Source organism: Scleropages formosus, chromosome 6, assembly GCF_900964775.1.
Source record: "Scleropages formosus chromosome 6, fSclFor1.1, whole genome shotgun sequence".
Lineage (NCBI taxonomy): Eukaryota > Metazoa > Chordata > Actinopteri > Osteoglossiformes > Osteoglossidae > Scleropages > Scleropages formosus.
In genome coordinates, this window is record NC_041811.1 from 27,195,044 (window position 1) to 27,219,943 (window position 24,900).

General features: G+C 42.8%; 1 protein-coding gene across 2 annotated transcripts in view; it reads left to right on the plus strand.

Annotated features, from left to right (window-relative positions):
- wdr7 (WD repeat domain 7) overlaps positions 1-24,900 on the plus strand; it is a 134,298-nt gene that overhangs the window by 42,441 nt on the left and 66,957 nt on the right. For both annotated transcript variants that reach the window (XM_018753920.2, XM_018753931.2), the window contains 3 exons: positions 1,614-1,732; positions 3,823-3,946; positions 17,433-17,546. In XM_018753920.2, coding sequence (XP_018609436.2) covers positions 1,614-1,732; positions 3,823-3,946; positions 17,433-17,546 — 357 coding nt within the window. The remainder of the gene's footprint in view (positions 1-1,613; positions 1,733-3,822; positions 3,947-17,432; positions 17,547-24,900) is intronic.

Here is a 24,900-nt window from a genome sequence, read left to right on the forward strand (position 1 = left end):
TATTTTTTTCAGTTTTTTTCTTTGTTAGCATAATGCTTTATATTTTAGCTGTTTTTGTGTGATGGAATTTTCATTTGGAAGTAGAAGTCCTTATATCTGTTACACTAAATCATGGAAAATAACTGCATATATGAACTTGCCATTTTACGGTTGTGGCCAAGAAGCAAGCATGTATACTTTTTACCTGTAGTGTGGCAGAGATTCTAATATACTATATTAGAATTTTAGTAAAATTTGAACTGCTTGGTTTTATGTTAATCAAAACATGCGTATGTGTATCAAGGAATCTATCGGAGAAAGCAATTTTTGCGTTTCCTTGAAAGATAGAAAAGGGATATGCAGTATTTGTGAAGGAAAAAATATGCATATTCTGACATAAGTAATCCTTTTTTCCTCCTGATTATTTGTGGAAAACAATAATTTACCAATGGCATAAAAACATTTAATGACAAAACATTTTGACGGTAACGTAATAACTATCCATCAGTGTAATGAATCAACCAAAAACAGTGTTAAAGGCTCTTAACAGTGCAACAATTTAAAAACTGTTGTTTAATTAAAGAAGGAACACTGCTGTACATGTTATGCAATGCATGTAGAATAGAGCATGTTGCTTCTACAAAATTTGTTGATTCTATAAAATCAGACGATAATCATTTTTTTGTGATGTGTTAAACAAATTGTCTTGTCACTCTACATCAAGACTCTTCCTGTTCTACAGTTACTTTAATGCCACTTACACTTACAACAGTGTACCCTCTTACTAATGCAAAAAGTGTCATGTGTTGTTATTTTTATGTAAATTTCTTGTTTTTTTTGCTCAGCCGTGTGTTTATTTTGAAATTTTAGTTATTTAATCGGTTATGTAAATAATTTTTACCTTATGTCAAGAATAGAAATTGTAGTTAGAGTTCCATAAATGATACTGTTGAAATTAATCATGTAACATTTGGTAACTTTTTATAATACATTGAAATTGAATTTTTAAAGCAAAATTTAAGCTTCAGATGGGAATAATATTTATTCAGTAATTTATATTAGGTAATAACTGTGTAATATGTTTAGGCTTTAACATTTTGTGTTGGTTGATTCAATATATTTTTGGTTAGTTAATACTTTATTGCCTCATGTATCTTCATATTATTGCTTTCTCAGCTGGATATTGTAGAGCATTATATGTTTCCATGCATAATGTAACCCCCCCCCAAAAAATCTGATTTTTGTGACTGAAGGTAAGTTTTCTACAACACAGTTTTATTTTTTCATTTTTTGCAATTTATTTCATTTTTATCTTCATGTACGTGTATTTTAAAGCGATTCATAGCTTATTGTTCGTAATTTTCATGAATTTTTTTTTTTTTCTCTTTATAGTCTTGAGTGAAACATAGGCCATTTATTTATTCACTGAAAATGAATATTACCAGTAAAACACTTTTATCCAGCAAGCGCTCAGATTTTTCCCAGACAGTCTCCAATGTTCCTCTTGGCATCATTGTGTTTGGATTTCTTTTGGGAATCAGGAATTGGGTCACAGTGACATCTGTGTGTGGCTGGGGCCTGGTGTTCCATTGACCACCTTTGAACCATTAGGGGGCTGTGTGTCATCCTGGCAGGGTGGAGCCAGCTGGCTGCCATGCACTGCGTCATGCTCCCAGACCTGCTGGGCCTCGACAAGTTCCGCCCACCGCTGCTGGAGATGTTGGCCCGCCGGTGGCAGGACCGTTGTCTCGAGGTAAGGGGGATGGAGAGAAGGAGGAACCAGAGTGAAAGTATCAACTGTGGACACATTTCAAATGGCAGAGAACTTGTCAGCTTTTCTTACCTGAGTAGCCCCCCAATCAGTGTTTCCATCTCTCTTGTCCCCAATGTTCGTTCGCTCGTTCATTCATTCATGCAGTATCGATGACCTCTAGTCCAAATCATGGTCGTGGTGGTTCAGAGTCTATCCCAGAAGCACAGGGTCAAGGGCAGGGTACTCTGCGGACAGGATGCCTGTTCGTTACAAGGCAATCACACACCCTCATTTGCTTACGTATTCAGTCACAGTTCCAACAGTTTAATAATGTCACCTGTTCACCTGAAACATGTCTTTGGACTGTGGGATGAAAGCAGAGCACCTGGAGGAAAGCTACACTAACACAGGGGCATCATGTAAACTCTACAGACTGAACAGACTGAGTCCAGGGCACGTGATAAGTATCCCTCAGCTGGTTGTTCAGAAGATTGATAAGTAACCGTGTGGGCCTGGTGCAATACACAGTCCCTATGGCAGAAAGTCATGAATGTAGTTTTGAGCAGAGACATGTATGTGGACACAAGGAAGCAGCTGAGGTTGTGCAGCTTAATTGCACCTGGCTGTTGTCAAGGACAGAATGGTCAGCAGCTGCCTGACCAATAAGCCCTGGGTTATTGTGAGGTCCTCCTCCTCCTCCTCCTCCTCTTCACTCAGGGCTTGTAAGTATGGGCTTCACTGCAAAGCTCTGAGATTTCTTAACCCTCACTGAGGAGAACCTCTGATTGTTTTTGCAGTAAAGGGATGTTCTATGTATTCTTCTGCAACAGTAGACATCCAGTTGATCTCTTTAAATGTACTGTTCACCTGAGGCCCCAATGTCAACATAAGAGAGGGATTTATCTACCAGAATTTCTACTTTGTGGTCAGAAAAAATGTCTCACTTGTGGGAGATTTTATTTGTAATGCATACACCTTGCTCAGCAGACTTCAAAGCTCAGTGTGCACCATCACTAACATCCACGTTGGAGAAATTGCTGAATATCTTTGCTGGGTGTTTAGCTTATTTACATTTAAACCCAGTTAATACACGTAAAGCATCATTTTGGTGTAGTGGGTAACACTGGTGCCCTACAGCTCCCGAGTTGCTCAGCTGTAGGTTCGTATCTGGCTGTAGGTGTGTGGAGTTTGAATGTTCTCTCTATGTTTACTGTCCAAAGACACGTTCTAAAGAAGGTAAAGGTAAACCACTTCTGTTCCCTCCTTTACCAGGAAAACCATGCCAGTAGTCATCAGGAGTCGATTCAGTTAGATGGCGCTTACCCTGCTTACATAATACACTTGAGTTGAGAGTTGCTTGCAGTCATACAGCACGTAGTGGTGTAGTTATCATGTGGTATGACACATGGGGCTGCTTGATATGAGATACGATGGAATATTTTAGTGGCACACTGTATCTGGTCATTGCCCTTGTCAGTCAGATGCGTCCGTATATGGATACATTGTATTATCGGTTCATCCAAGGTTAGGACTACTCAGAACACACGGAGCATCCCCCGGGATTAAACTCCCATTGTCACAGTCCTGTCCATTCACATTTATTAATTTAGCTGACTTTTCTCCGAAGAAACTTCTAATTATTTACCCACTTATACAGCTGGGTAAATTTTTTACTGGAGCAATTTGGAGTAAGTCCCTTGCTCAAAGGTACTAGAGCTGGAGATGAGAATCTTACCTCCAACCTTTGGGTAGCTTTGGTACAACCTTTTGGGTAGTACCAAAGGCAGCTGCTCTAACCACTATACTACCAGCTGCCTGTATTATCAATGACAGCCCAGTCCAAATGAACACATATTGTGGCTTGAGACTGTCTGATTAATAATTTATTTATTTGCCTTGCTAGCTAATGCCTAAGTAGTCCAATCGTAAACTGTTTGCTCTGCGAGCAAGAGGGAAAATAAACTTGCTTGTAGGTGTAGCTCATAAATTGGGCATTAAATTTGTTGTAGTGAAGGACTGTGATAGCACATGAAGTTGTTGGGATTTGCAGTTTGAATTTGAAAAATCTTTTTTTGCTGTAATTCCCCAAGATCAGGGAGGCTGCCCAGGCTTTACTGCTGGCGGAGCTGCGGAGGATTGGACAATCGGGTCGGAAGGACACCATTGACCTGTGGGCCCCCTATCTGCCTCAGTATGTGGACAGCGTCAGCTCTCGTAAGTACATCTGATGCTCAGGCACAATTTGTTCATGTAGCTTACGATCAACATTTGATAAATACTGTGGCTTTGTGATAAATCACAGCTCGGTGATGCAAGTTTCTGTTTTTAGACACACTGAGGTCTACAATGGATGTTCACCAGGATCGTTGATTTGCTTTTGCATTTAATTTCGATCATTTCTGAGGAGTGTTAGCAATCACCTTTACCCCGTGTTTCAGCAACCTGAAGGAGGTTCTTGGCGGTGATTTAAAAGACATGTCTTATTTTTGGTGGCACAGCGAGTAGCGCTGCTGTCTCACAGCACCTGGGTGGTGCGAGAAGATGTCAGTTTGATCCCTGCTTAATATGTGTGTTGTCTGCATATTCCCCCTGTGCCTGTGTGGATTTCTTCCTACAGTCCAAAGACATGCTGTTCAGCTTCCCCCATAATGTGTGAGTGACAGAGAGAGTGTGTGTGTTCCACCGATGTATGGATGAGTGACCCAGTGTAAGTAGTGTATCTAGCAGTGTAAGTAACCACGGTGAATAAGGTATGTCCAGGTAACACTACATGGAGTTTGTTGGAAGTAGCTTTAGAGAAAGTGTCTGCTAAATGAATAAATGTACGTTTTTATTTCAACAGGCATTTTAAAAGCACTTTTTTTAATTTTGGATGTATGGAAGACTTTGATAGCTGCAAAAAATGAAGCAAATGTGGTGATGGTGAATAGCCTGGTGGTGACCGTCTAGCTGTGGGGGTGCTGCCATACTTCACCAGTCAGGCAACCCTCAGATGAAAAGGAATAAAAATATAGTTCTTTGACTCATGATTCAATTGCTTATGCGGCACTAGCTCCTTCTGTCCCTCAGGCTGGGCATCCACTGGCTAATGGTACAAGGAATATTTATGTATGAGTAAGTTTGCAGGATTAAAGGCTGGTGCTACATTACATTTTAGTTTGTGTGGGCATGAGAAGATTTGCTTTTCAGGAAAATGTAACAAGTTGAAGGGAGTTTCAGGCGTGTCTCGTTCGTGCTTCTTATCCCCGAACCTGGAAAAATTTCTCAAACGTGTGTATGTATAGGGCGAGGTGTTTGTTTGCGTGAGGGAGAAAAAGACCCATGTAAGAGAATTGATTTATGACAGGAAAGATCATTATTTGAACTCAGCCTCATACCCAAGGCGTGGGTGCAATGAAGGGAGTAATGATTTGTGTTTGTTTACTTCTAGGCTTGACATTGAATATTCATACCAGATTATACGACTGACCGAGTGTTGGGAATCTCGGTGCTTTGTTCCAAACGTAAGAGGTAATTAGTTTAACCTGCAGGCTGATACCACGGAAAGGGAGCAGGAATATTATTTCGTCCGCTGTACGTACGGTCTGGTCAAGTGAGAGCCTTCTGCCCGTGTCCTGGTACTTAAAACATTATACTTTCGAGTTTAATATGAGAAGTTTATGACAAGGAAACTCCTGGGACGCCTGTGTGCCTCGGTGTCGGGACCACTCAAAGCATTAACCAATTAGCCGCATCGTGGGCGCTTCTCTGGTTGGCTATCAGGTTTTATTTACTGGCTAAGCAAATTAGGTGGAGTAATAAGCAGATGTGTAGCTAGAGATGCCGCCTGCATAGAAATGCCCCCGCTTAGTCTGTGAAGAAGGTACAGTGAACAGTTGCTGTGGAGAAAATGTAGTTGCGTCAGCTGTACTAGTCGTCATAAATTTGGATGGCAGACGTAGTTGGTTTATGATGTTTTGAGCCTATGAGTACTTAACTAAAATGTAAAGATTTAGCCAATTCAAATGCAGTATTTTTAAAATTGATTTTAACACCCTGCTGGTATCAAGCAGGAAGGAGGAGACAGGGTTGCAGTGTTACGTGTACAGCAATTTTACTCGGCCCGAGTTCGCAGGTTTCTGTGTATTTGCTGGAATTTGCTTTAGCCGAGCTCTTTATTGATAATGCTGGATTGCTACCGACTGAATTAATCGGATAATTAAAGCCTTGCTAAGCACTTTAGTGGATAACTCTGTGCTTTCTTTGTTTGGCAGTGTGACACCAAATTTGTAGAAAACTGTAAGAGGTGCACAAGTACGGTGGCCTCATCATTTGATTTTTTTCCCTGAAAATTTAGCAAAAGTACTGAAAAAGTACTGAATCTCATTTAGATGAAGCAGTTAATTTAATTGAAAGGATAAGAATGATTCTGTATTTGTTGTAACAGTTATTTAATTAAAATAATGACCACCGTATTATGAAATTAAGGGAAAATTAAAAAAACAAACTTTTAATTGTTTCAGGTTTTCCTTGAGTAACAAACGTTGTGTTTAACAGGATGAAACAGTAAATGGCAGCTGTGTGTTTTCACCGTGCAATATTAACCGAGCAAAAGGAACGTTAATGGAAATCCATTAAACTCTCACAAGCCTCCTCTTCATGAAATAGCAAAATCTGTTTTAATTATATTAGTTTTAAGTATTAGTTATCATTTTGGTAAAGAATTAGTTCAGAAAATACGACTGAATTAAAACAACAGAAAACGAGAATGGGAGAAGACCTCACCATGTAAGCATGATTTAATACGGGCAGTATAACCCTAACCTCAATTTATATGCCTTATGGATGCGCTCTTGTAAGCCTGCTCTTACACAAAACAGTAATAATAAATATAACAAATACTTACATGGAGAAAACACGTGATCACTTGTGAATAAAAACTGCACAAAAACACTGAAATGAGCTATACGCATCAATGCGAGGTGTGCTGGGGTCTCTGTCTGGACTGTCTGGGTTGTATCGGACACCGGGAAAGGGATCATTTAGCTCATTAACTGGTGGGCACAGAATTTTTTTTGTGCACAGAAACCCCTTTTTTTTGCATATTTTTGTAAATCTGAGACCAAATCAGTGAAATGTGTGTCCACTGCAGGCTGTCTGCTGTGAAAAAAAATAATAATGGTAAGTAGTGGCCAGGTTAATATTTACTGAAAGCTACGCATCTTTGTTTTATGTATGTCAGCATTTGGATTGACAGCTGAAATCTATTGCATATTTGTTTATTCAACAGAAGCTTAGCAGTTGCGTTTGAAAATTTTTTCCCCCCTTTGAAAAACATTTCGGACCATTTTATACAATAACATGACTTTACTGGTAACTATCAATAGTCCACTATGTTATTTTAAGTTGAATGAAGCATATGTGAGAATTTTGTGCTTAAAGCTTGATTTTGTGCTTAATTTTTTTGTACAAGTTACAATCATAGTAAGTGGTATCAGTTTTAATCACATTTTTTGCAAATTAATAAATAGTATTCAAATGTATATATTACGGTGATCATAACTGTGTTACAAGTTAGCACTTGAAAATGCAGTATAGCATTATAATGAAATTCAGTGTTCTGGTGCTTCTTTCAGATGAAAAAAGCAGCACAAACTTAACGTCTAGTTTTTGTCATAAACAGAGTTTGTGTGTGTGGCAAAATCTTGTCTCCCCCCCCCCCCCCCTTTTTTTTTTTTTTTTTTTTTTTTTGCAAAATTTTGATAACAGTTGAATTTCAAGTATGAGTAAAGGAAAATATGTATCTAGTGCTGTTATTGCCAGAAGTCATTTGAAGTTGGTTAGTCACTTTTAACAGTATGTTGTGAAAACAGAAGTAATGTGAATTTTTTTTTCCTCCCTACAACATTTATTTACCAATTTAAATTTATGACTTTTTTTTGGACAACATAAATCAGTCCATTACCAGGCAATTTGACACATTTTGCTGCAGTGTATTGACGGAACACAGAAAAGTTATAGATTTAGAAACATAAAAGTTATCTGTGGCTTTTATCTCAGCCTATGACCTTAATAATTCATGCAAACACTATGTATTCCTAGGAGGGGTGGAGACAGCATCCTTCCGGCATGCACGGCTCAGCCTGGTTTCAGCCGGAGGGTTGAAAGGGCCTCAGTCCTGCATCCTTCCTCCACGTCCTCAGCCACATCTCACTTAAAATGCTCAATGCTCAATGCACGTGTGCGTGTGTGCGTGTGTGTGTCCCTGCGCCTGCATGTTTATCACTGTGCACTGTCTCCACCTATATCTGTCTGTGTCGCTGTCAGTGTGTATTCCTGTTTACGTGTGCGTTGGCCTTTTCTAGTCTCATTGTATTCCGGAATGTGAACGTGTGCCCAAGTGCGTGCGAGTGTGTGAGCGCGCAGTATCTCCTGCTTCTTCCCGACATTTATTCCTGGAAGTGGAATTGTGCGCTGTCAGTTCCAGCCGAGTGGCGGGGCCAGCCCACGCTGGTGGGAGCCTGTGCCGGCTCAGGGGAACGGCTGCTATAGCAACGGCTGCTGGTCAGTGTAGTGTTACCGGTGGAGCGCTGCGGGGGCTGACCTCAGTGGGGGAGGGGTGAGGACAAGGTTGCAGGGTCACTGAATCTGATCTCCCTTTGTTTGCAACGGGCGCACGCCCCAGTCCCCCACCCTCTCTCGTGTGCACATGCCAGCTTTGGGACAGGCCTGCAGGTGAGGGGAACATGCCTGCGAGGGGTCCGTTCATCCATCTGTCCATCCATCTACCCATCCGTCCGTTCCTTCATCAATATTTGATTGTCCAGTGTTTGGCTGCGGTGGTCCGGGGACTATCTAGAGAAAACGTCCTGGAAAAACAGGCTGATTTGCACAAGCGGTACTAAAGCTGTGCTTGTGATCAACTTTGTAAATCCTTTTTACTTTGTCATGATTTTTCTCAGAGCTTCCATTGTACCAATCCAGCAACTATAGCGCTGCAGTCAGTTCTTTAATGTATGTGTCTTTGTATTGCGTCTACACACGCTTACATTGCGTTGCAGCACCGCTCTGATGATAACTGTGAGCATCCACACAGATCACATGTCTACCCGGAGCACTCATGCTTTACCACAGTACCGCCGGTGGTCACAGCATGCCTTCATGCTACAGTAATCAACAGGAGGCAAACCAGTGCACATCAATACAAAAATATTATTCTTAATATTATTAGTATTACTTGTGATATTGTTTTTCTGAATCCGATTTGATTATGTTCCTCTATAAGTCTCTATTTGTTCATGTTTTTGTATTATAGTTCAATGAATGTCCGTTCTTTATTTTTAGCCAGCTCACCCCCCCTTCTCTGAAGCAGTCCTTTCACCTTTGTTTTTGGGATAACTTCATTACTGCATAAGTCTTGCCTCACGAAATGTCCACACTTTTTTTTTTTTCCTTTCAGCCATCTATAACTTCTGTTATTAACACAGCTGCATATTCCTTTTTCGAATTTACATGGGAAACTTGTGTAAATCACCAGCAGTTGTAGATTTCTTCCTTGCTAACTCATGCACGTGAAAAGCACATGCTTCAAGTCTGTTAGCATATCTATTATATTTCATATCATTGAAAAGGTCAATTCTACCCACTGGTGTACATCAAATCAGGCTTTAAGTTGGAAAATAAATGAGTAAATAACTGACCTTTTCCTATCAGGAAAAACACAGCAGATTTACAAGAACCAAAAAATAGGAACAAGAAAATTCTTATGAGGATTTGGCTATGAGTCCTGTTAATGGAACCACATCTTCCAGGTCTTTTCAACCAGTGATGTGTTAAGGCTATGCTTGCTTAAAGGGCAAAGCAGGTTTGTACAGAGAAAAATGATCAATACTTTATCTCAGTGTTATCATTCTACACAAATATTTAATGGGATCTTGAAACAATTTAAGTTTGTATGGGAAAATAAATAATTATCTGGGAAACAACCCATTAACAGTTTGGAGGTAGCAAACACATCAAATTGGTATCTGCTAGATGACTGATGTGGAGGTATTTTATTAATTTAGGACAATCTGTCCATTGTATTATGTCATTGATAAAAAAAGTCCAGTGAAATACAAAGTTAGTGTTCAAAGAGTAACATAAATACAGAGTAATTTAAAATGTGTTGGGGGGTGAAGTGAACCACGTGACTATATGGTGGTGCTCTTGTGCGTAGCCCTAGGACCTTCACTAGTGGCAGCCTGTGTCGGAAAAAGTACAAACGTGCTTTTTTCCGTGTGCGTGTTGTTCTTGCCTGCGGTTTAAAGTGCATGTAGCTACTTAGTCATGTAATCCTTATGGGGTTAATTACTGTAAGTTACCATAAGCTTGTTCTTTCAGAAAACAGTACTAGTACATATAAAAATATGGATTTTCTGAGGGTGCTTAAAGACGAAGATGATTAAAAATCTCAAGCAGTAAAAAATATAAAAACAGCCTTTGCCAATATACTGTACATTATATAATAAGTACAGACATACAAGTAACACGTTTTCGCCTTTTCAGCCTGCCACCGAGACACTGAGGGGGTATCGTTAGTCACCTGGGAGAGGATCGGTGCAAGTCATGTATCTCTGTTAACAAGTGATGTGTTTTTCACATGCAGATAACCACTTTAGTAATGAAGAACTTGAGTAAATGAATAATTTCCATTGGCCCCACATAAAGTTCAGGTTGCATAAGGAAAGCGGGAGTGAGATGTGACTTTGCTGTATGGGGTTGCGCTTTGCCTGCCGAGTAGATGCACGAGACCGACTTCAACCTTTGGCTGGATCACGAGGATTCCCCCTGTCGGCCCATGTCTTACGGTGGCGCTGGAGTAACAGAGTCTGTTTACCTTGAGCTTTTCCTCGCTGAAGGTTATCAACGTGAATATGTAATGGCTGCTAAAAATGCAAAATGCATCCTGTGTCTACTGGAAACAACCCATTTCCAGTAAGTAGGAAGAGAAAGCAAAGATTCCTCTAAAAAAGTGGAAATTCTCCCCCTTGAAAAGTGCGGTGCGCATGCCTGTGTGTGGCTTGAGATGCATTTTCTTACAGGCACCTTTAATGGTTCTCCAGCTGTTCTGCACCTGTTGTAAAGAATTGCGGAGCTGCACTTCTCTGAGGGCCGTTCGTGGAGACCTCGCTCAGGGTCGTTCCCCAGCTGTGCTCTTCCAGCGATCTCTTCTTTGAGCGATCCGTTCACGCTGCTTTCTGCTCGTCTGCGTGATATGCACGAGCGACCGCCCTCCGCCGGGGGTCTGCGGGCTGGAGAGCGGAGCTGCGTCCGGCGTGACCCCCGCCGGCCGGTATGGACCTGCGCAACGGCTCGCTCGGCTGGGCAGGGAGAAAGGGCGACCGGGGATGGGAGGGAGGGCTTCTCCCTTTCAGCTTTGCACTTCATGAGCAGTGCCACCATGAACTTCCCTCCCTTATTAGCGCACACTTAAGATTCATTAAAAGAGCTGGAGGAAAAAGCAGAAGAGCAGCTGTTGTACTTTGATCTTGATGAATAGACAAGTGTCCTTTACCTCCCCTGCTGTGTCAAGCCTTCATCCTGGAGGTGGGCACAGCCATTTCATAGACTGTGCTGTCCTGGCTGCTGGCTGCCCCCCCCACCAAGCCCGCTGAAAACTCCCTTTCATGGCTTTCCTATGCTTCTCTTCCTATTTTACTAGGGTCATTGTTACATGCTGCCCAGCTCATGTGTAAGTATTTAATAAAAAAAGAAAAAAAAAAAAAAAACATTCACACGGCAGCGCTGCTTGATTGCTTCCGGCTGCCGGTTATGTGGAAGTGCTGCTGTAAAACCAGTCGGAAACCTCAGCCTGTTAAGTGCAGACACTTGTGAGGGAAGTTGTCAATTAAAAACAGCACTGCAGCGCATTTCACTGCTATTAAACTGCGCCACACGTACAGTGATGTACTGGCTATCTATGCAAATGGAGGCCGCTGAAAGCTCTACGGATTGACCCTCGGCACGTCGACATTTCTCAAACTCCCCACCCCCGTTTGCGCCCCGCGCCTTTTCTCCCCCTCCTCCTTTTCCTTTCTTTTTATTTGTGTGCCTCTGTGTGTTTTGGTGAGTGTGAGAAAGCATGGTCTATATGTGTAATGCAATTGGGGAACTGGCCTTGGATCGATAAGCATGGTGCGAAGGGAATTAATGTGAGGCAGGCAATCTGTCTATCATGGTGAGAGAGGGAGTGAACGAGGGAGTAGGAGGAGGAGGAGGAGGAGGAGGAGGGCGAGGCAGAAAAGGAGAGGTCTGAAATGTGGGCCAGACCGAATGTGTCTGCCATGTCTCCTCCTCTGCTCCCGCATCGCACGCAGCCCAACGCAAGCGTGTTACCGTGGCTCGTCCTCCTGCATAAACCTTTCCGAAATGTCTCTGGGCCGTTCCGCCCGAGGAGAGGGACCGTGGTGTAGCGTCAACATGAGCCTGACAGACGGCACTAGGCATTTCCCTACCCCCCCTGCTCACGTGATGCGTGGGCCCCTCCCGCGAGATAGGCGGAAGCTGACTTTATTGCCTTCAAACGGCAAAGACAAAGCACAAAGTTGGCTTGAGTGAACAGCCCAGTGCTTTTTTTCCCCCAAATAAATGCTGACTGAGGTGAGCGTTCCCCCCCCCACCCCTATTTCTTTCCTCCAGCCTGTGTACAGGAAGAAAGGAAAAAGGAATCATAATGGAAAATAAATTAAGAAATAATTGTTGTATTGCTTTGAAAAATGAGCCTCTAGATGAAAAACAAAAAAATCTATATGTGCTATAGACTGTAATGCTTTGACACATGTATTGAAGTAATAAATGAAGAAATTTCAAAGTGCAGAATAATTTTAGCAGAGAATTACTCATTTAAATCTTCTCTTAAGCTACATCAGATGCCAAGGTTATTCATGGGATTGGGTAAAAATTAGATTTCCTTGTGCATGGAAAGTTTGGATCTTCCTTTTTAAATTAAAAAATACTATTCATATTTATATCTGACTGGCATCCTGTGTGTGCTGCACACGATGCCCTATCGTACTGGGATAGGCTTCAGGCGGCCGCGACCCTGCATTGCACCAGCGGTTATTGATAATGGATGGCTGGAAGATTCATATATGTTCCTGTTTAGCACCTCTGTCATTAAGCTATAGAACATGCTTTTGTCCAAAATGTAACGATATCTGTGGAAAATTACGTAATGCATTGCAGTGTGAAGTGAAATAAAACAAAATGCGTTAACAGTAGTATAGAGACAAGATATTCCTCTCTATGTTCTTATGTGTAACGTAGCTGAATCTTTTTCTAAAACTTCTGAGAAGTAAAGCCTCTCTGCTGAATACTAAGGAATGCCGGTTTCACCTCTTTTGGTTTTTTTGCCGGAGAACAATCACGTTATAATCGCGCTTGGGTAATGATGGCAGCCTGCTGGTGCTGTCAGTGGCACCTGCTGCTGAAAGTCGCTCGCAGCAGCCCCCTCGTGACTGCCCGCTGTCTCGGCTTCTCCACGCGTGTCCCTGTGGACTGCTGTCCTGCGCAGCGGTGGACAACCAGGCTCATTTCAGGCCCCTCCTGAGTCATATGGCACCTTTGACCCCGGTGCCGCGTGGCTGAAGTGCCGGGGAATTGGAATGCGGTGCCATCGATTCTCCCGTTGCCTTGGAACCAAACCTTTACTCTGCAGTTGTGAGGTGAAGCATCTGAGAAGATCCTTATTTCTGTCTCTGCTAGGTGTGTTCTGCCACTTGGGTTATTATATATAGATCCGGGACTCTCGGCATCTTTGACACCTTTGCGTGTTCGGTGCCATTCTGTAGAGTGAATGAAGCGGTGCGGACGCGAGTGCTGCGTAACAGTAAGGCTCGTACCTGAACACATGGCGAGAGACTCACGTTTTTATTTGCCTTGTTGCTCCCCTGCCTACCCGCACACACATGGCTGCGCGGGGCTTAGTCCAACCTGAAGTTCCAGGATGCAGCCGCCCCAGCACTCACTGCAGCCGGACATGGGGATGGCTTGATGGACAAGTGGGCGTTTAAAATCCGCGGCAGGCGGGCGCTTGTGCGGATCTGGGTGGAGAAGGGGGCGGGATTTTGTAATCTGGAGCTTACCGCTTCCTCCCTGAGGGACTGCAGATTGGCGGGAACAGCTCAGATGCTGAATTTAGCTGGATGGAGCTCTCACTGTACTCCTCTAGGGAGTTCATGTTAAAAGCACTGAAAATAATTAGCACAAAGAGCACTGGACAGAACTGCTCTTCTTGTGTACTTTTTTGGTAATTGTTAGTATTATTAAGTTTTTTTCTGAGAATTTGCCAGCATTAAACGAGCTATATATAGAAATTTAGATGGCAGCAAACATGTACATGAACATGTATGTAGCACCATAATGGGATGTTCATGTATTCTGGATGTGCGTGCAGGTTCTGTAACCCCCACGTACAGTTTAGATTTTTGTCGCCTCTTCATTTTCAAGATTTCCTTTTCAAAACTGCCAGTGCTGTGACAGTGACGTATGAATGCACGAGCCCCTGAAGTGTTTGCGAACAACCTGGGAGTTATTTTCTCTGATTTTTGGCTTTTTAAATGTGATCACATCCTGTAAAATGTGGGCTTTGATGGCTTGCTGGAGGAGGGAGAGCGCTGGAAGCACTGCGCTCTTTGTGGTCTCTCCGAATTTGAGCTGTCAGCAATGCGGTGTAGCACACGCAGGGCCGGGTGTGGGCCTTTGGGCGGGAGGGGTGTTCCGCTAGGCGGGACAGAAGCTGTGTGTCATCCCTGACATGGACCACTTGACCTTGTAGCAGGGCCCCCTCTTTGGCACACGCAGCCGCGGGGCTTTGGTGAGTTATGGGCTCAGTGGCCCTGCTGCTGCAGCCACACACCACATTTCATGTGAACTGACCATCACTGGGGTGACCTGCCCGGGAGCGCCCCCCACAGACTTAAATACTCCTCTTGCAGTAATGCAGAGTGATGAAATATAAGCATTTGTGATGAAGGCTTTTGCATGGTTTACTTTTAAGTTGAATGGTCAAGTATTTAAGAATAAATATTAAAGATAAATTAGAATTGCGTTTAAAAGCCCCTGCAAATTTCTGCTTTCTGGCTTTTTTCATTGCTAAAATAGATCCTATATTTTGGCATTTGTGCTCAGCGGCAACCCAGCTGCAGTACCGTCACTTTGTTTAGGGTTCACCTTTGAGAATGTTTCTGTTTTTGTATGTGTGTCATGGTGTGCATACCACTGGGGATCTGATGCGAACAGGTCAACAGGACGATCTTCCCCTTGACCTTTTGGCCAATTTCTTAAGCCACTCACAAAATGTGTGTGCGTATGTGTGCCCTGGGAGCAGGTGTATGAGTGTGCATATGTGTGTAGGCAGGGTCTAGGGGAGTATGTGTTTGTACATTTGAAAATATTTCTACATTTATATGGATTAAAGACACACTTGCAATTAAGAACCTTCTGGTACAGATGTCAGCTAGGATATGCAGAAGCTTTGACTCAAGTTTTGTTTTAAAAGGTAGACATGAATGACAATGATGGTCTGCTTGTCCCCCCCCCCCCCCCCCCCCCCCGAAAATGACAGCGTAGCTGAGATTGTCAGTGGGATGGGGTCAATTAAAACAATGTTTGACTGTGTTTTTTGATATATATTTCACCCATTTGGTGTGGGACTGTTATACTTGGGTCAAATTACCATTATTTCTTATTAGGGGAAAAAACTAGTATGTTCACAACCCACCAAGTAGGCAAACAAGCAGTCAGTCAGTCAATGTCCTATTACTTGTCCTGGTGAGTCGCGGTGGGGTTGGGATAGACTAAATCAGTCCTGTCTCACATTGTTTGTCTCCAAACCATCATTTATAAAGCAGTCTGCCTTGAATATTGCTAAAAGCTATATTATTAATGTTAGAAGTTATTATTTCTGAGCTAATGTGGAGAACGAGTCACTAGATTATCACTGGGTCAGATACAACATTTAGACTTTTAGATACAACTGTGCATTGTGGCACCATAATGGTGAGAACGTGATTTACGCCAAAAACACCCGCACACTGGCCTAGGCAGCGAGCCGCTGCGAAAGTCAAATTTCATACAGCAGGAGAAATGGGCCATGTAATGGGCAAAAATCCCACTGCATCGAGCCAAAGGACCATTGTGTGAACCAAAGGGTACCTATTTTCATATACTGCTATATCAATTTTTCATTATGCAGGGCTCTTCTTTTTTTTTCCTCAGGTAAGTGGCAATAAAATCAAGAAAACATACCGCAAACAGTGCACTTTGCTCTACGTACAATAGTTTGCACCTGTGTCTTGTCCAAAATGAAAGGGTTGCTTGTAGTCACACTCCTCTCAACAAGGTTTCTCCTCTCACATACTCCTTGTCTGAGTCCTTCACACCCTGGGTGATTGGCTGTCCTTCAGATGAGCTGCTGCTAGCCTTCCAGCTCGGGTGCAAGGGAGCACAAATCCCCTGAGACCTTCCCCAAATTACCTGGAGTGTCAAGAAAAACCGTGCCATTCTCAAAAATAGAATTATTGGGATTAGTTGTCCTTTCCTACAGTGGACATGTAAACAGCCCGTTCAAAATTCACATTTCTTGAATTTGTGCATGTCATTCATGATTTTCTCCAACGTAATTTACAGTATTAACCTATTCGCAGTTATTTACTCATTTGAACAGCTGGGGAATTTTTACTGAAACAGTTGAAGTACCTTTTATCAAAGGTGCTGCAGCAAGAGGTGGGATTCAAACAAAGGGTCCTTTTGGCTGAAAGTGGCGACTCTAATCACTGCACCACCTGCTGGCCCACAGTTATGAAAATATTGTGCACTGTAATGGTAATGTAACGTGGAGAACTGCCAGTGCTCTCCAGCACATCTCCTTTGTGAGCCCAGGTGATCACAGGGGCGGTTTGTGGTGAGGTGAGATGAAAAACGTTCCAGCACAGCAGACCTCGACTTTACCTTTACAAGATTTAGTTGCTTTAAAAAATGAGTTTAAAAAAAATAACAATTTCTCTTTAAATATGTCACTGGTCAATGGTGAGGTTAATTGAAACATAAGGAAACGTGTTGTCGAGGGGCTTGGGATTAATCAATCTGGTCCTCCGTTCGCACCCTCACTTCATCAAATGTAATTGGGGAAAAGTTGTCGATATGGCAGCAAAAGTGCCTCTGCGAGCAAGAGGATGGCAGCACTTGTCCAGCTTTTACCTGGAATATTTACCTGATGTCTTTATAAATTTCCAGCATTTAAGTGTATGCGGTGCCTTAAAAGGGATTGCGGGGACAGTAGAAAACACGATGCTGTGAAGCAGGAGGAATCGCTCAGTAATGAGGACAAAGCAGAGATTAGCCTGATTTCAGCACTTAAGTACGTGTCGCGCTCAGAGCCACATTGATTAATTTGCCAGGTTCTAATGAAAAGCTTATTTTAATTGGTAATTGTAGAATAAAGGCTAAATTAGCTCACAGGATAAAGTGGGTGTAATGTGAAGGGTTACAGGCTAATAAAATGTCTCGCTTTTCAAATGACCAACCAGCGAAGAAGCCTTATTTGAGATAATATGCTTAAGGAATACGAAAAATAGAGGAAAATGAAAATGAATGTGTGTATACTTGATTTCACTGCAAGTAGTCACCAGGAGAGCTGCAATATCCAGTTGACGTGCGTGTGTGCGTGTTGTCTTCACAGCTGGAACAGCTACGGAGAATGCTCAGCCGGCCCCTCCTCCGCCAGAAGTCCAGCCTACTGAAGTCAAGGCCCCCGAGGAGGAGATTGATGCCGCTGATGATGACATCACTGCTGGTAAGTTAAGGCTCCAGCGAATAGTTTTTTCTTCCGCATTTCAGCCAATGTATGCACGACTTTGCCGAGGATATAATATTTAAAATTTTCTTATTTACCTTTCCTTTTCTGTTTTAGTTTTCTGTATCTCTCTCTCTCTCTCTCACACACACACACACACACAATATACCATCAAAATACTGCATCTTGGGCAAAATGTTGCTCCAGTTTCCGTTTGCTTTTCATGATATTATGACATTGTAATTGCTTGGTTCCGTTTGCTCTGGGTTTCTCTTAATTTTATTGCTGTGTTGTTTATTTAGAGGAGAGGACCTATCGTAGGGCAGCACCGGATCATAAGTTGGGCAGTCCATAATTTCAGGGTCCCTTTAGAATGATGTATTGTTGCTTGCAATAGTCTGCAAAAGAGTCATCTGCAAAGAAATTGCAAGCTTCTGTGTAGAAAAACCAGGTGACCTCATACTGCGCAGGTCACTGGCAGGTGCAAGCGCAATTTTATTTGCGCTACTACGGTTCATTGTGTTTACAATTAACACACCATTGTCATAAATGTCAGGTTCAAATAAATATGTAATATATAAACTTAACAAAATGTTTTTTTATGAGATTAAATGAGTTGTAAGCAGCAGAATGAGTCCTGGGATTAAAAAGGCTATTTTGGGCCTGGTGGAGATGTGCTTCTATAATAAAGGGGCCCATGGTGATGATGAGGGGATCGGCTTGCCAGTTGCCCGCTGTGTTTGTTTGAGGACCTACACCATTCAGAGCATTGACCACCCTGCTAATCGCATATGAATGAGGTGCCCAGCGCAAACAGAAGCGTGGTTCAGGGGAGGACAAACATCCCTCCCATCTCAGGTCAACAAAGGCCGCTCTCCCCACTCCTCTCCTCTCCCTCGTGAATCCCCATGGAAGCTGCCGATGAATGGACCCTCAACGGCTCTGCCGCCACACACGTCCACATTAAGTCCTTGTTCAGTTTACTGCGCTTAGTGTTCAGTCTCTTTTAAAATGTGGTGTGTTTATTATGTGTTCCTCAGGAAATGGAGAGAAATGAGTGAGGATTTGAGGTGTCTGCCCATGCATCAGTGCGGCACTTTGATAGTTCATTATTCCAATTCAGAGGGGGCTGGGGAAGCAGCCCCTCATGTGCTCCCGCGGGGTCGTGAGGGCGGGCCGGGAGGCCTAATGACCTGCTGTGACAATCCCAAGGCTGTCATTACTGTTGACCGACACAGCTCAGATACGTGCAACAACAGCAGCTTGTGAGCTTCACCTCGTTCAGTCCGCTTACTCTGTATCTAAGAGTACGTATGCTCTAAATGTACTAGAAAAGCTATGTTAACGAGATGCACTGGGGTTATTTTTTTGCAGTTGTGTAGGTTCAGTATTTAAAGATTATTCTTTTTATATAGTTATAATAAATATATCATATTTAACATACTTTTTGGCACGTGTCCAGTGTATGCTGAGACTAAAGTGCCACCATGGCCCTGCTAGTGAAATGAGAACAATGGGAACCCTGAACCTCTGGGAGTCAAGAGGAGACCTCTGTGTATCTGTTTGTGTCTTCTAAACCTCTAGCTATCTGCACTGAAAGTCACGGTGTCTTTTTCCTTAAATCCTCTGCAGGGTGACCTCTTGGAAGTTCTGCTATCCGCTGAAATGCGCTCTTACATAATACTGCATAATGTATGAGTACAATAGCAGAGATGATGATAATAATAGCAATAATAAAACCATAATATACACTGTAACTTTTCTAATATTTGAGCTGTTGGGTGGTAATTTAAAAAAAAAAAAAAAAAGCCAGGATGTGCCAATCAAGACTACCGAAGATGAGAATTTTGATATGAAATCTGTCACATGACAAACGAAAAACCCTATTTCTGTTGTAGTTAACTTCTTCAGCAGATCCGATGCTGTGAAAATAAATGGAAAAACACGTTGTCAATGCGTGAAAAATGAGAGCTGAAAAATGATAAATTGTCAAGCATGTCTGTGGTATTGACTGCCTGCAGAGGCCTTGGCCAGAAAGCATATTTTATTTTTGATGTAGCCAGTGATTGCTTTCCGTATTGCACCGGCTCTGTTTGCGCAGTGTAAACGTGGAAAAAAATGCAAGCATCCCAGAGGGTAGACACAACACAAGGTAGTGGATTCCTTCAGTGCTTTAAACTTCCTTCCCCCCCCAACGTGCATTGCCTTGCAGCTTCCAACGCTCGGTCTCCTATCTCTGTGGGGATTCGAAAGAGGCTGACCTTCTGCTCGGTGCTCGGTGCACAAGAGAAGGTGATTGGGGTTGTTAATGCTCCTTGCGATGAGGAAGGAACGGTCCAGTACGAATGAGGGAAGATGATGGCTGAGGGAGAAGCCGACACGACACATCGATCACAAATATCTGTCCCTGCCTTCTAATGTGGTTAAGGGTCTTCTCTTAATCTGTCTCAAGCAACCTGTTTCCTGCGGTACAAAAGCACTGAATGGTATCTGTTTGTCTCATTAGAAGCAGACCAGAGGATTAGAGAGTTCCTCAATTTGTCCAAAAGCTGGTGTTCATAGGAAGATTTTTTTTGTAAAAGATTTTCTTCCTTTTGTAAAAGCATTTTTCAGCTTTGTGCCCAGACTTGGGCTTTAACCCTCTGCAAATGTGAGCAGTGCAAACTCTTTACGTTCTGAGACACGCTGGCTCATGTTTTACGACCTGACAGTTCAAGTGCCTGCAGATTGTTCCCTGAAAAGGGATTGCGATAGCAAAGAAGACAATAGACGGTGGCCTAAACAATAGGAGAGCGAGATCCTTGATATTCACTGGAACTGGGAGAGATGCACAACACTGCCTTTTTCATTAAAGTTCAACGAGCAGGGACTGAAGTTATGGTAACGGATAGTTAAAAGTTTGCTTTTCCAAAATAGTACGTTTGTCTGGTAACATCAAGCAAAGCACATTTTTCAGGCTTTCAGCACATATTGCAAGTCCTGAAAGCTTTGACTCCTGTAAGACACCATCTGTACCTTTTGTCAGCTGGTCGGTCCCTCCGCACCTCAAAGGGACTGAGCTGGCGCACCTGCTCTCTGCCATTCTCGGCACCAAAATCTAAAACGTCTTCAAGTGCTGAAGTCGCGGTTTCCTTAATAGTTTTTTGTATGCTTTATGCTTAATATATTGCCCTTCTGTTGTAATGTCATTGCAATTATTATTTTTTCATTTACCTGAAGAATTTCTCCAAAACGACTCGTAGCACTAAGTTTGTACACTTAGTCGTTGATCCATTTACATACCTCAGTTATTTTTACTGGAGCAAATCAGGGTAAGTACCTTGCTTGAGGATACCTGAGTGGGAGCAGGGATTCAAACCCGTGTTCTTGTAGGTGATGGCTATCTGCTGCCCTGAATGTCAGTACTTTCATATGTGTTCATTTAGCAGACACTTTTCTCCAAAGCGATGTACATCTCGGAGAACAATACAAAAAGTGCATTACATCAAGAGAAAGAGGGATTTAGATGCAGACACATGATTCTAGACTACAGTAAATACAGTACAGTCACATGTTTAACTTGCCTATAGTGAAGACGGTCTGTCCTGCCTTCTGTACTGCAGCTTAAATCTGCTGCTTCCTGCACCTAGGTTTTAAATTAGTTGAAGTCAAACCGGTCAAGTCTGCTATAAGATGCAATTCCCAAATGCGTTTACAGTTGGTGTGAGATTTCCGAATCGCGGCACTAGCGTGGTTCCCCGGTATTTTTAACTCATGTGCCTGTTTCCAAGAAATCAGATTCGATCAGGTCACATTTAGCAAAATATCACAGTTTTCAGTTTTCCCACGCTGTCAGAACACCAACACCTGCAGCAGTGTTTTACCGTTTCCATCGTTCACATTGAAGATACTCTAGAGTGCGAATGATGGAAACGGTAAAGCGGTGAAACGGAACTCTACAGCTGAGCTGATGTTTTGGAGGCATAGTAAACTGGAGGTCATCAAGCAGCATTGGGCTTATTGATACTTTCTCGGCCTGAAGGTTGTTGGTTAAAGTCCTTGGAGAAAACCTGCTGTATTACCTTGAACAAGGTACTTGACCTGAATTTCCATGTCTGGTTTCATGAAGGGGTACAGTTTCACTGTAGGCCATTTTGGCTAAATCATCCTTTGTTGAAGGTTATTATCCTATCGAGCATTTTCCTTGTTCACTTTGGACAGTTGCTCCTTGGTCCTTAGCGAGTGGGATCCTTAGTGTGGTCTGTAGTAGATTTCACTGCTTCCTTATGGTACTTTAGAGCTCATCTGCATGTCACCCCATCACCCCCCTGCAATTTGAGTTTTTCCTCATGATTCCATCTGTCATCAGAGCAGCCCATTGATGGAATACCCCAGGGATCAACTTTATCCAAATCAGATTTCAGTGCTGCTGTTTGACCTTCTGGATTTTTTTTTATTTTTCCTTTATCAATTCAATGAAGAGAATACTATGCATGCATATTTCCCCATAAGTTTGATGTGGTCATTGGTCAGGGGCTGAGGGTAGTTTTAATGAGAAGTTTCCTGTTTTACTGTGCGTTTTCTGTTATTATCACATCCTAACACGACGGTACTGAGTTTAGAAATGGAATGTAAAGGTCACCCTATTCATTGTGCTGTTACACTCCTGTTACTGTGGTATTTCTAACATAGCCGAACATTGGGCCATTTTATAGCACTGCCTCGTACAAAGCCCAGTCTATGAATGTCACCCAAGGGGTAAAAGGTCATCCTGACAAAGTTATGGCAGCAGTAGTCCTCCTGCTCTGACCCTTAATTTCAGTGGTGGTCATTGCAATGGAAACCTCAGGTCTGGAGTTGAGTGAGACTGCTGCCATTGTTCTCATTGATTCAGGTTAACTGAGCACAACTAGGTTTGGACTTTGTTAGGGGGTTTGCTTGTGTAAATGCTGTTAAATAGACCCGAGGCTTGTGCGCCCAGCTGGTTCCTTTGGGTCGTAAGAAAACAAGTGTGATGTGACCTAGTTGTTTAGAGGGGAACGAGGGGTGGGGTTTTGATCCCTTGCTCTTGGAAGGCGGGGTCCACTGAGCAGGTCACCAGGAGGATGTTGCAAATCAGCCATCATCTCTCATGTTATTAGGGACAACTTATTGCGTTTTCTGAAATACAACTCTCCTCCCCTAATCAAATCTTTAAAAACTAGGGGTGCAGGAGGTCATTCTGAAGGAGCACTTTTCTGAAAACAGGCAAACTTATTGAAAAGAAAAAAAAAATGAATTTCAAAAGCAAGCAAAATGAATTTCTACATATTTAAACTTTTTTTTTCTTAGTTTTATGACTGTTTTTAGATAATGCAAGGAAAGGTGTTAAACTGAAGCAGGTGTGTACTGAAATGTTTTTAAGCTTTATGTTGTTAATTGAGTTTTATTTTGCCCTAGATTCCATGCCCTGTTTTACTGGCATGGACAGATATAAGAAGTGTTGTAATTGTTATACATTTAAATATTAAACAGCAGAATTTTACGTATATAATATGTTTATACTAGAGAAGGTCACAGAGGAGAGAGGCTATGACATGAGTGAAGAGAGGAGGAGGTACGGGGTGGACAGAGCCGCGCTCCCTTTGTTTGGCCGGCTGTAGCCCGTGCTTGAGCCGGGGGTGCAGGAGTCAGAGGTCACGACTCTTGTCACGGGTTATCCACTTTGCCTTCCATCAGGCGCTGCTCTCCTCTTCATCCTTCCCCCACCGTCTCCCACCTGCCTCCTCTGCAGCGCCTTCACAGCTGTTGGCATCCTCGTCTGTTTGTTTACTGTTGTTGTTGTTCTCCTTTTCCCCTACATTGATTCAGTATTAACCCTGCCAGGCAGGAGTATTGTGTGTAGAACCCTACTTTGCATCTCTGCCTCAATAAATCTATGGAATATATAAAGTAAAGGCTTTGTTCCTGGGAGAAATGAAGCATATTTGCTTCCCGTCTGTATTCCACAGTTTTTTTTTTTTTTTTTTCCTTGGGGGGTTTATTTTGTTTGTTCTTCTTTTGTAGTTTTAAATTCTAATTCTCATGACCTGCATGCTTTCAACGGGTAATTTTAATTTTTCTCCACGTAGCAGCACGGCGGCACAGCGAGTAGCGCTGCTGTCTCACAGCGCCTGGGTGGTGTGAGAGGACGTAGGTTTGATCCCCGCTCAGTCTGTGTGGAGTTTGCATGTTCCCCCCATGTCTGTGTGGCTTTTTTTCAGGTGCTCTGGTTTCCTCCCACAGTCCAAAGACATATGCTGTTCAGTTTCCCCCACAGTGTGTAAGTGACAGAGAGAGAGTGTGTGTGTGTGTGTGTGTGTGTGTGTGTGTGTGTGTGTGTGTGTGTGTGTGTGTGTGTGTGTGTTCCACTGATGAATGGATGAGTGACCCATTGTAAGTACTGTATCTAGCAGTGTAAGGTGTAAGTCACCTCTGTGAATAAGGTGTGTGATCTGATAACACTACATAGAGTTCATTGGATATTGCTTTGGAGAAAAGCATCTGCTAAATAAATAAATGTAAATGTAGCTGTCATCACCTGTCAGTGACACAGGTGTGTGAACGTGGGACACAAAGTGAGTGAATAAGAGGACAGTTGGATAACCACACAGTGACTCTGAGCCAGGGTGAATACTTCACAGGGCAATGGCACCTGGCAGGTGTTCTGGAATTTGAAAAAGGTAAAGCACGGAGGTTCTCGGTTCTGGCTCCGTTGTGGTGGAACGACCTTCCCCTCTCACTCAGAACTGCGGAAACTCTGTCTACATTCAACAAGGGTCTGAAAACTCACCTTTTCTGGACCCATTTCACCCAGGATCTCTCCAGCTCATGTACGGTGTAAATATTCATGCACCGTAACTTCATGAGCATCACCAGATAAAGCCTTTAATCAGCCACTACTCCGGCATTGTATTTGCTTGCTTGTGTATATTAATATTATTATAAAAAAAAAAATGGTAGGAGGGTATCAGGATTTGTCTATCTTGTGTTATGCACCTACTTGAACAATGAACCTCGGAGCAGCAAGTGGTAGGTAACGAACTAGGTTTGCTTGAGTCACATGTCTGCAGCTATGTCTCCTTCTCTTAATGTAATGCATAAATTGTACTTTTGCTGAGATGTACGTCGCTTTGGACAAAAGCGTCTGCTAAATGAGTAAATGTACTGACGCTATGGAGGGGACATCCAGATGGCTGTGGATCAGGTGAGGTGGACCGTGGGTTCAATATCAACTTCTGATATTACCAGAAAAAGTCTGGTGGACAATCTCCTGAATTTGTGGCGTATACAAGCTTGTGCTTAGCAAGAGTGCATTTGTATGCACGCCAGAGTGAGCAGTGAAGGCTGGATAGCT